Source organism: Diadema setosum, chromosome 14 (genome assembly GCF_964275005.1).
Source record: "Diadema setosum chromosome 14, eeDiaSeto1, whole genome shotgun sequence".
Classification (NCBI taxonomy): domain Eukaryota; kingdom Metazoa; phylum Echinodermata; class Echinoidea; order Diadematoida; family Diadematidae; genus Diadema; species Diadema setosum.
In genome coordinates this window covers 1,717,774-1,729,926 of record NC_092698.1, presented here as the reverse complement: position 1 = coordinate 1,729,926, position 12,153 = coordinate 1,717,774, and the positions used below count along the sequence as shown (strand labels likewise).

The window sequence follows — 12,153 nt, the reverse complement described above, 5'->3', positions numbered from 1 at the left end:
TGCCTCATTCTGAAAGCAGTGTTATAACAACTTCACACTGCTTGTCTTTAATCTTCAGCACTTGCAGATTCAGGATTGCTCTACACGTAGGTAACTAGACCAGCTGTGTTAGGACTCTGAATGATGGCCTCCTTAATGGTGGCTGTAAACTAACTCCACTAGAGCTCTTTTTACATGGTGACATAACATTCACTTCACGTAGGAAGTTTGCAGATGATCTTGACTTTACGTCTCATAGAAAGTCCTTGGATGACATCAGCCGAGTACTGACCCATCTGAAGACAATAGAGGAGTACTTCACCTTCTGGAGACTTTGCCCCAACCTTCATAAGATTATCATCAGACCCATGCCTTCCATCTTACCAACGCTATGTTCAAGGTAGCCCTCTGTGGCAAGCCTTCCAAGCATAGGCTAAGGAAGTCTACCCTCCTTCACTGGCACTCGATCATTCTCCCTCACGCTGGAAGGAAATGATGGCAAGTGTCACCAGTGCCGTCAACGCATACCCTGACCTTCTAAACACGATAGCATGGGGGCATTTCATGAAGCGTTTTGTCTGACAAATTTGTCTGACAAAGTTGCTCTCAGCCAATCAGATGCAAGAATTTTAGTAGCTTATAACAGTTTGTCAAAAAGAAAAGATCTGACCAAACGCTCCATGAAATACCCCCCTTGAACAACCTGCCATCAATGCGTCTGAAATCCCACAAGCCTAGATTTCCCTCCCGTAACTTGAAAGCTTTGACCCCAAAACATGTTGGTGCAGATGCTGGTCGGATGTAATCTCTGATACCACCCAAGTTACCTACAACTGTCTCTGGCCTGGTACAAAGCCATAGGGCTTCAACGGGTGGTGATCAAACAAGTCTTCATGTCTTCATTCTGTTTCTATGGCAAATACTCGTCCTCTGACCCCTGAGGAAGTGCTGAACATCACCAGATGTGGTTGCAATTAAAGCAATTGCAGGACTAATACATGCATCTGTAGCCTGATAATTCTGCAAATTTGGGGCTGATGTCGCCTGCTGCCAAACATCCAATTAAAGGGTTCTTTAAAGACAATAAAGATAACGCAGTTTTAGTTTTAAGACAAGACTGAATGAGATCATGATGTCAAAGTGTATATTATCAACACCTGGGAACTGTGAGAGAACTGAAAGAGGTATCTCACATTGCTCCTTGGTTGATGTTTAATGAATAGTTTGTACGGTATTGCGTTTGGACAGTTTCGTTTATGTCTTCACCAGTTTTTGTTGTTTTAATTCAAGAAGAAAATCAAGTTTGCTCGATAATATGAAGGCGGTACTTCTAAATTATATCATATCAAAGTGATGGAGGTTATGATCCATTTCAAACTCGCCTCAGGACTCCTCCCTCCCACACCCCCCCCCCCCCCCAACTCCTTGCTGGAAAAAAAAATACATTGAAAGGGTTTTTCGTTACGTCTTGAATGCCCGATGTGTTTTTGTCTGCAACCATAATATCTCTGCACTTACTATGTAGGATTTTTCTGTACTGTGTTGATATGGTTTTATGGGAATGCATACTAAGTATTAGAAGCTTTGCTTTCTAGCGGCTTCCCCTCCATTTTCAACATTATTTGATAAATACCATGCATCTAGGCTTCTTAATTGTGTTAGTATAACATTTTTATATTCAACCTCCATGTAGAATATGATGGTATATTGATTTCTTGCGAGACGTTTAGTGAACTTATAGTTGTTGTTGAGACAAAATGAAATATATAAGAAATTGTGTTAAAAATCGTAAGGTTTATGAATATTAAATGCTCAAATATACATGTAGGCCCTCTATATTGTAAGTGACACCCAACATATTTGTATTACACAAGCAACACTTCATGACAGCGTAGGTACGGGACTGGAAATACAGTAAATTTGTTCTTATATTTTCCATGCATATGTTTTGCCATTCATATAAGCATAGGAATGGCGGCCATTTTGAATTAAAAAAAGAGCTTTAAATACTAAATGAACCTATATGAAATGAAAATTCTCTTGCGAATGCAGATGGCGTAACTCTAGGAACATAAATGTACAAAGTTTGGTGGAATAATTTATCATATAATGCACATTATTGTGTTTATCACGGCCGAATTAGCATATCAGGCGGCCATTTTGAATTTTTGCATTTTGCTGAAAATGCTCAAGGTTATGCGAGTGGCATCAATCGGATTTGGAATCAGCACCCTCGAATTAACAAGAAACCATCAAAAAACATTGTATATATCAAAAAACAAGGTTGGGTGCCTTCTAGCCTGGACTACACGTGAGTCAGAGTACACCAAGCTTTCCAAACGCTTTCTCCATATAATCCTAAAATTGGCAATACTTCTAGACAGAGCAACTAGTGGCCAAAAATAAAATGTATTTCACCTAATAAAACAAAATTACATGATAGTCATTCTCTACATATAGGGCCACTCGGCACTTTCCTGGCTACTTATGAAATCCCTTATGATAGATTTATATGAAAATATTAATGTTCATCTGCCAGCACAGAGTTATCTCGGCTAATACATCACCTTTTTCAACTACAGGCAAACTCTTTCCGTAAGCTCATTCTTGCTGATTTCTGTCTTTGCAATTTAAGTTTAACATGGGGCCTATGGTGAACCGAGGAGATATACAGTCCTGGTTAACATTTAAAGAGGAAATCCACCTAAAAAATGAATAAACTTCAAAAGAAAGAGAAAAATATTCCCTCCAGAACGATACAAAAATGACAAAAATGAGATATAAAAACATTTCTTTACCAGTGTCTATGAATATTCAATGAGTGAGTTGATGATGTCATAATTATACCCTCACAATTTTTCATGTAATATGTTATAGATGAAATCCGAAAAAAAAGTTATTTCTAGCTAGTACAAGTAAAAGCATGTTCTCATACTAAGATATAGCGGAGTTAACATTTATTCCCTTTTTTTTTGTGTTGGTTTTAGGGCAACCGTTTTGCATTTATACAGCTAAAATGTGAGTTGTTTTTTTTTTTCATTTCTGTATATGAAATGAATAGAAAATTGTTAGAGAACGACATCTTGAACTTGCTCATTTGAATATTTCCGAAAAAGAAAATGTGAAATGTCAAAATGTCATACCTTCCTTTTTTTCTATCCGATTTTTTTTTTTCAATTTTGCATCGTTGTGTAGGGAATATTTTCTCTATCTTTTGAAGTTTATACATTTTTGGGGTGGATTTCCTCTTTAAGGCCTGAGATATATTGTTTTCGTTTCTGTTTCTTGTATTTGGAGAAACAAGTATCTCGGGGTTTTTTTTTTGTCATGATGTCCTCACATATTGACATTACCTTAATTTCAACACTTGCATGCATTCAGTGTTAAAATAGCAAGGGGCCATTGTAATGAAGTCTTATTATCCCCAACCCAATATGATTAAATATAAAATGCCATGAGCTGATAGCATTTAGAAGTCCATACTTTTAAAGATCTTGTGTTCTGAAGTCATCCTTGATAGTCGATAAACTTGTCTTATCTACACGATCTCCATACATATTACTCAATTTAATGAGTGGGCCTACCACGAGACGAACCGAGACGGGCTCTATGGTCGACATGTGTAGTTTATTTGGATACTATCATTGGAGATATCAATCTGATGTTGTTTAAATGTGGGGCGACGGGCAGGAAGACACAGGGAAAATATGACTCAACTTTTCTGTATTTCTTCCACAAGCGTCTGCCAATAATTTTCCCCGTAGCGGCCGGACGGAGCTGCGCTTTGGTCAGACAAGGAGCAGCTGCGGCTGCCAAATCGAGCCTCGACCCCTCGTCTGCATAGGAACGGGTGGAATCATCTCCATCTTAACATTTTCTTTAAGATATCTGCCGGACATTTCCGCCTACGAAATTCCCTTGACAATCCTGTCCTCTGTAGTGATACTTTAAGATTTGAGTTTTTCTGGAAGACATTTATGATTATAGGCGAGCTATAAGAGATCTCCAGATTATCAAAAGGTCAAAGTATGTCCCGACTCAGAAGACACTCGAGGAGGGGGTTATAGAATCTCAAGTCAACTGACTGGATGACTAGCAGGTTTTAAAATACGATGATAAAGGGCACAGGATGGAGTTAACCTGAACCCATTGTACCTTGTCTGTGCTCGGGTATTCATTGAGTTTAAACTCACGTTCAAGTTTATTTTCATTTACGGCAAAACATTATCAAAGAATGACATTGAAGAAGTATACTCGTAACAAAGACCAATTAAGTTACAGTCATATTATGACGATACTAGTGATAATTTATTACCAAAAGAAAACTGAACAGCAAAGTGATGTATTGTAGACAGGTAGAGTAATCCTCCATTTCTACCTTTTTAATTCCTTGTAAAATCTCACTGTCACAACACTTATATACGGATAAACTATGGCATACCACTGTGTATATCTCTTCATGTCCACAGAAGTACTATACATATGTGCGGTTCGACTGAATCTTATTGCAGACTGATATACGGTGTTATGATGGAGAAACCTATCATGATTATCACTCTGCATCGCCACGCATCTGGTTCAGGTGATGGGTGAAGGGAATATCATTATAGCTATATCATCTTGGGCCTGTTTCATGAAGAGTTGCAATTGATCCTACTCTTGATTTTTCGAGCGTAACTCAGCGAATCGAAAATATCAGGCCTGATCATAAGTCTGTTTCATAAACATATTAACGCTTGATTTAAAGCACATATATAATTGCAGATTGAGCGTAACTTTTTTTTTTTTAGATACTAAACGAGGGAAGTGTTTATCACGTGATCAGGATGGTTGAAGTTTCGGTTACCGTTGTGTCATGAATACAGTATGCAATTGTACAAAGTGGATGTGGCCTGTTCGGTCTACATTGGAGCAGAGGGTGAATCGAGACTGGGACGATGGCGCTCGAGGAGAGGGGAGCAATAAAGTTTTGTTGTTATATAAGTTTGATATCTTGGTGGTGGTAACTTTTTGTTGTCAGAATGTGCGACATGCTGTTGTGCCACCAATATTTCCTCTTATCCCTTCCGTAGGTTGGTTATTCCGGTTAGTTATTCCGAAAATGAAAGGAGGTTTGCTATTCCAAAAGATTCGTTAATAATAATTAAAAAAAAGAAATCTTTGATCGTCTGAGACACACTTCACTTGTTTGATACCTATGATTGCCAGCTTGAGCGTAGTGGGGTTGGTACTATGCTGTGTGATTAGTGTATTGACTATAGACCGTGACATAACCATGGCGTCGAATATGGGATCGGTAGACCTCATGTGTCAGGTCGGTTGCCGATGATGACTGCCCCGGGAACAGAAGCCTGGTACCGTACAGCTGTAAGTATTGTCTGTTCCTTAACCCTTTCACTCTCACAGGCAGGAGTAGCTCGTGCAACACCGCTTTGGTTTCAAGATAGGACTCTGCGAGGGAGTTGATGAGGTCATGAAACAGATAGCAGACAACAGATAGAAGTGTGTTCAGGAACACACACGGAAATACGTTTTGACAATGCCCACTTCGTATGACTCATGTCAAATTGTTTAAAATACAAAAGGCTTACCTGGATGGAAGAGTGCATTGTTCTGAGTGTGTCGCCAAGAAAATGAGAGAAGACTTAAAATTTTGACGGACTTCTATAATCATTGTTGATATGACTAAGCAAAACTTCAAGTGAGAATACAGAGCAACAAAAACAGTCGGGAGTGTGTTTGAGTGATGCAACACACAGATGCCGCGGAACTTACATGAATCCCCCCCCCCCCGGGGGGGGGGGGATTCATGTAGTTCATGAGGGCTTGGTACTCGTGGTTGAGTGGGTCAAGGTTCAATGCCCCCCCCCCCCCCCCCCCATCGATGGAAAGATTCCCCGGGAACCCTCGAAATGGTTTATTCATTTATTTGTTTCTTTGTTTATTTTCTTAGATTTTTCGGATTTTTCATTCTGTGTGTGTGTGTGTGTGTTGGGGGAGGAGCAGGGGTAGAGACTGAGCCCCCCCCCCCCGTCTTTTCGGCTACGCAGTCTCTCTCGCCCCCCCCCCCCATTCCCGATCAGAGGCCACTGACACTGTCACATGTGTATGGGTAGAGACAGTGGTTATTCGACATAATGTCACAAACTTAAAACTGTGCATCATCCGCTTTTTGCTCAGAGAACTATCAGCTGTATACTTCTAAAGTCTCATCGGCACGATGTGCCACACATTCATGCATAATCTCATTAGCATTCTAAAATGGTGGTTCTGGAAGGGTTCAAATCAAATAAACCTGACAGCAATAGTAAAACAGTCTATCCGTCGCACACCACGACGATGTAAAGATTCAGTGCACAATATAGATCATGACAATAATCACCTCTATTTGATTAGCAACTGGGATTGTGCCGGATATTATTGTACCCGGAACCATGATCAACTTCAGAATCGTCTAGCCCTCTCTAATCAATCTACCACCTCACCCCCCCCCCATCTCTTTTTCTCTGTCACGTTTCTTCTATTCTTACAAGAACTTTTGCCGGTGTACCGCAATGTTTACAATAATGCCTATGACGCTTTTACTTCTTCGATTGATTGGTTGTTTCTCTTCAAGAGCAAAGAGCTAGATAATTATCAATTTCAGTTTCAATGTTCCTGAAGTATGGCCCTGAAATCAGGGCCCGGTGCGTTCCCCTGAATCCACCACTGTATTGGTTCGTTACTAGGGAAAGAAAGATCGCATTGAATCAATACTCAAGAAAGGGGGGGGGGGGGGGCGTCGTTTTGGTTCGTTACTCGGGAAAGAGACATTGACTGTTTGTTTGGATACTCACGAAAGGGGCACATCGGACAACATGCGCCCGGCGGGTGAATGGCGTCTTCACACTCGTGCGGCGGGCATCCCTTGATGGTGCACTCGATGGTAGCGTTGGTACATACACACGTACTGCAGTCATTGATGACCCACTCTTCCCCGTGTTCATGGGGGATGCCCCGGTAGACGCAGGGAAGCAGATAGCCTTCCGAACTCATGAAACTCACGCTGGAATAGTCCTCTGTGTTGAGATATTTGGAAAGATCCTATACCAGTAAGCCAATTCACAGTTAGCACTAGCCTGCAATGACCTCTGGAACCACAGACTTAATTGAATAATCTTTTAGAAGAGCATTTTGCAAACAGCCGAGCAGAAAGTGTTAATTTGATACAAGTATTACGTACTGCATGAAATTATTTTGTTCATCTTGTTGAAAATAATTTCATTTGTATATTCAAATATATACCTGGTTCATACATGAATATCTATAGCATAATTTTCGTGAAGACCTATGCAGTGTATTGAATACTCATACAGTTACTCTTTTGAATAAATCAATTTCAAGAATGGTCTCCAATGACCTTTATCAGCACATGCTCAGATTATTTAAGTATGTGAAATGGTTTACTGTATAAGTCTGCGTTTCAATGATGAGCTTGATGCAACGCTACTGCTCGGACTGTTACAAGCTAGCTACAAACTGTTACAAGCTAGCTACAAACTATTACAAGCTAGCTACAAACTGTTACAAGCTAGCTCAAAGTGTTCCAAGCTAGCCATCACTAGCTATAATATCTATTACAACTAATATCTACAACAACAATAACAGCACACTCGACTGCTGCTACTATATTCTATGATACAAGTTAAAGGGATCGTATAGTTTTGGTTGAGACCTAATTTCAGGTTTCTAACATTTTTTGTGAGATAATGAGAAACCTCTTATGAAATATGAAAGAGCACGTGATTCCACGAGGAATTCAACTTTTATTTGATGAATATTGGTTTTGAAATGGATGAGATAACCAAAACACAACGATTCTAATTAAGTGTGGGACCCATACTTTATTACGATCGCTTTGTTTTACTTTGTTTTTGGATGTTAAAGTGATTCCAAACCCGATTTTCATCAAATAAACTTTGAATTCCTCTTAAAATGGTATGCTCTGTACTATTTCATAAGTGTTTTCTTGGTATCTTGCAAAAAAGTAGAAGCCCAATTCTCATCTCCACCCTACTGTACTAATGAAAATAATGCTTCTGGAGAAATGATATATATGACATCGATGACGATATCAATCTTAGTGCTAATATCACTTTTGTATCGTCCATTAATTTGTTGTCATATTCAATGACATGCCACTGCTTTCCTACATCACAATTTGTTTTCCTTTATGACAATTTGCAATGGATTAAACATGCAGAGAGGAAATATGGATAATGATTCCTTTACATTTCATTGACACAGTGATTATTTTTTTATTTTTTATGTAGAAGTTGTTTGTTTCCATCGTGATAGAAGTAGCAAAAAAAAAATCCAAACACTAGCAGGTTGCAGTAAGTCAAGGACATGCAGTGAGTGCGGTAAAAGTTTCCATGTAACAACAGCCATCGATGTTATATTCACAAATTTCACCTGCAGTTAATGATTCGTACCAGACAGGCATGAGCCAAATTGAAGATAAATTCTCCCTCTGGCCCTTGAACATCGATCATTCCCAACATGTGTCTATGTAAGTATTTCTGTCGCCATGCCAACACAACCGTCTGCCAGCAACTAATGTTCTATTTTCGGAAGTAGAATCATTTCAACACACAACATTTTCCTCATCTATATCGTAAACAAACACGAAACTAGTTTGGCGCTGACAGGTGGTTTTCTTCCATAAAGTTCGATCCTTTCTTTTATTTCGAGGCCCATACTGCCGGAAAGGGTTATGTTTCGTTTCCTCTGTAAATTGCGTCCTATTTTGTTTGCGATTCCACACACTTTCATGTAAGCTAATTACATTGTCTTTGTCCTGCTTAATTTGTATATTCCACGAAATGAGATTCTGTCCCATTTATAATTTTATGTGATCAATAGGGGATTATTAAATGAAGTGAAACATAAATTATGTTTTGTCGAAAAATGAAATAAACTTTGAATTGAATTGAATTGAATTAGTTAGACGTTGTTAAGAATGAACAACATATAGCACCACAAGTTTAGTATCTTATTTGATTTCCCATTCAAAATGTTTGGATACAAACTTTGATATTTTGTGCTATTTGGACGAAATCGTTATCTTTACGCGGAAATAAATGGCGATTTAAAGGGCTGGTGCAAAAGAGGAAAAGTAACCTTGAACGCGCTTTACGGACAGAATGAAGTGTTGGATTGATTTTGACGTTTACACATAATTATGCTAATGTTGATTTTGGTATCACTTCTGGAGAGTAATTACTTTGAACACTGAGTAGCTTTGTAGTAAAAAAAAAAAAGCAAACCAAAAAACATAAAAGTTGGATTATTGTCACGAGAACCCGAGTTGGCTGCTGTGGTTCTGCTTGTAAATCACTCTAAAACGAACGATTTCCTCCCTTCGACAACAACTGGCTTCTCGTATGTCTTCATCATCACATACCTAGGACTTAAAATTCCCGTAGTTAAAAAAAAAAAAAAAAATCTATTAGACGTAAAGAATGACTCGATAGGAAGTGTGTTAACAATCTAGGTTCATTAGTCGACACTCTCATTTTATTCACGGCCAACTAAATGATGATGGACTGGTTTGTTTGAAGAGATACTGTTTAGTCTGTTCAAGGAGCTTGAAGCTCCTTTGTGTGTTTTAGTGCGCTAGGCGATTGAGCGAGAGTATTTTTACTTAACGAGACTGTGTAAAGCTTTGTAATCTTTACATATTTTACATAGGGATCAGGAACTGTGTAACGTCATGTGTAAGCATTAATAAGTAAATCTAATGACCTTGGTGTGTGTGTGTGTGTGTGTGTGTGTGTGGGTGGGGAGGGGGAGGGGTGTAACCCGGCACTTTGGCCCTTTCACTTAGGGGTGTAACGAATGTATACGTTGCAACATTGGCAGCTACCATAGCATCAGCAAGAAATTAAAACAATTTCGACAATCTCTGTTGGAGGTGTGGTAGCTGTAAATATGGCAACATACAACCATTGCAAACATGTTTATGAAATTGACCAGTGAAATGTGCAATATTCATTAACTAACACTGCATTCAATAGCTGTGCCATTAACTAGCCTATACACCCCCTCCCCATATGAGGTATTAGTGGATGTTGGTCCAACTTGGTTTATTCTGAGGAAAACTTTCATCAATGCCCTATCATGGTTCACCTCGTATGATGCTGACCTTCGCTCCTGATAATTATTCACAGGTAGAACAGCTGAGAAGCTAGGGCTGTCGACCCCTGCGCAATTTGGATATTACTGTTGCTACCATCATGTCTAGGCATACTTACATTTTAAATGTTTTCAGCAGGGCCGGTGGAGCTTTTTCAAAAGTGTGGGGGCCCACTTCCGGGTCCTCACGGTTCCGCCGGTCATGTTCAGTATTATTGCTCTCACAAAAATTGGTTTACTACTATTCAGCATTAGTTGTGAATTTTCCTAGAAGTTATTTAGGAGTTATTTCACTGCAAAATTTGCATTTCCGTGTAGGATTTGATTTCAGGTAAATATGAGCCCGAAATTTACAGTTCACGTGCAATACTGGATAGGACTTATGTTGTTGAACGTATTTCCACAAGTCATAGAATACAAGTTTACAAAATATAGATTGACGTGCTACATTAACACAAGGCAAAACAGAAATTAAGAAATAAAAGTAATTTAGAAATAGGAAAGTAAGGAAAATTTAAAGAAAATGTAGATGTCTAAGCTCAAACCAAAATTTACGTTCTGGCAAGCATTTTGTATTTCGAATGTGGCGGGAGCAATAGAAGGTTCTGTAAGCAACTATAGCATGTAGGTTAATTCTTTATTCCAAGGGGATTGTTTACACTGGTGTATTACCAAGTAAGAGGTATCAACCTTGTCGGGTAATCAGTGATACGCGAAGTAGGGTCTACATAAATTATTTGATAATCATTTTTCAATATCCCGGTAAATGAATTGTACTTGACGATTTTTTGTTGTTATATATATTAGAAAGCTATTTCTTATGATTATCTGAGGTTCCAACTTAAACACATATGAGACTTCTAATGTAGTAACATCTAATGTAATAACTAAGTTACAGTACATCTGTGTTTAAAGGGATGATATAGTATTGGTGGAGATGAGGTTTGGGCTTCTAACTTTTTGTGAGGTACCAAGAAACCACTCATGAATAGTATAAAACATACTATTCTCATAGGATTTTAAAGTTTATTTGATGGAAATCGGTTTTGGAATGGCTGAAACATCCAAAAACAAAGTTAAACAAAGCAATCGTAATAAAAGGTGGGTCCCACCTTTTATTAGGATAGCTCTTTTTGAATATCATAGCAATTTCAAAGCCAATTTTTATCAAGTAAACATTTAATTCCTCTTAACATGTGATTTATGCATGCTATTTCATATTTCTAAGAGGTTTCTTATTATCTCTCCAAAAAAATGATAGAAACCCAAAAGACATGAATTATGGATGAAAATAGATAAATGAATTTGAATTTGAATTTGAAATCAAGTGATAAAAACCCAGCGTTATTCGCCTTCTGGAGAACTGAACTGACAAATCATTACGACAGATCTGTGGAAAATAATTGAAAATTAATCGTGGTATTCTCTAATCAGTAGATTGAAAAGGTGAGTCTTCATACAGTCCAGTGTGATTATCTGAAATCTATGGTCATAGGCAGGGCTTGTGACGAACTTTTCAAAAAAATAATTGTTTTATTGTATTGAAGATATCCATACCCAAACAAAGGACTGTCATTCAGTACTTTCACTTACCGTCCTGAGCCTGGCACACAGAAATAAAGAAGAAAACTGTAACCAATGCTCCAGTGAGCATGAGGACTCGGAGGCTATTGTCTCCATGGTAACTCCTTATACTCCTCCCTGCCGCCATTTCCAAATATTTCCTCTCGTAGGCTTCTCTTGAGCCGCCGTAGCGAAATCAGTCTAAATGTACTTAGCTCCTTAGCTGTTATCCTGTAATTATCATCCTCGGATTCCTCCCTCCGCTGTTCACAGAACCTCTCTTCATGACCTCACGGTGCGATCTAGCGATGGTGTTGCCTCTACAGTCCCCGTGACACCCTACGCGCCGTGGTAACTCTAATCCTCTGCACAACATCCCGCACGCAAAAAGGGGGAAAAAACGGTTATCCGTGCGCTGAAAAAAATATATGGCAG

The 12,153-nt window shown here is 38.8% G+C and overlaps 1 protein-coding gene across 1 annotated transcript in view; it reads right to left on the bottom strand.

Moving 5' to 3' along the window:
• LOC140237822 (uncharacterized) overlaps positions 1-11,937 on the bottom strand; it is a 34,484-nt gene extending 22,547 nt beyond the window's left edge. The window contains exons 1-2 of the mRNA XM_072317750.1: positions 11,749-11,937; positions 6,816-7,037 (exon numbers count right to left, since the gene is read on the bottom strand). Coding sequence (XP_072173851.1) covers positions 6,816-7,037; positions 11,749-11,866 — 340 coding nt within the window. The 5' untranslated portion in view covers positions 11,867-11,937. The remainder of the gene's footprint in view (positions 1-6,815; positions 7,038-11,748) is intronic.
• Positions 11,938-12,153: the final 216 nt, after the last annotated feature.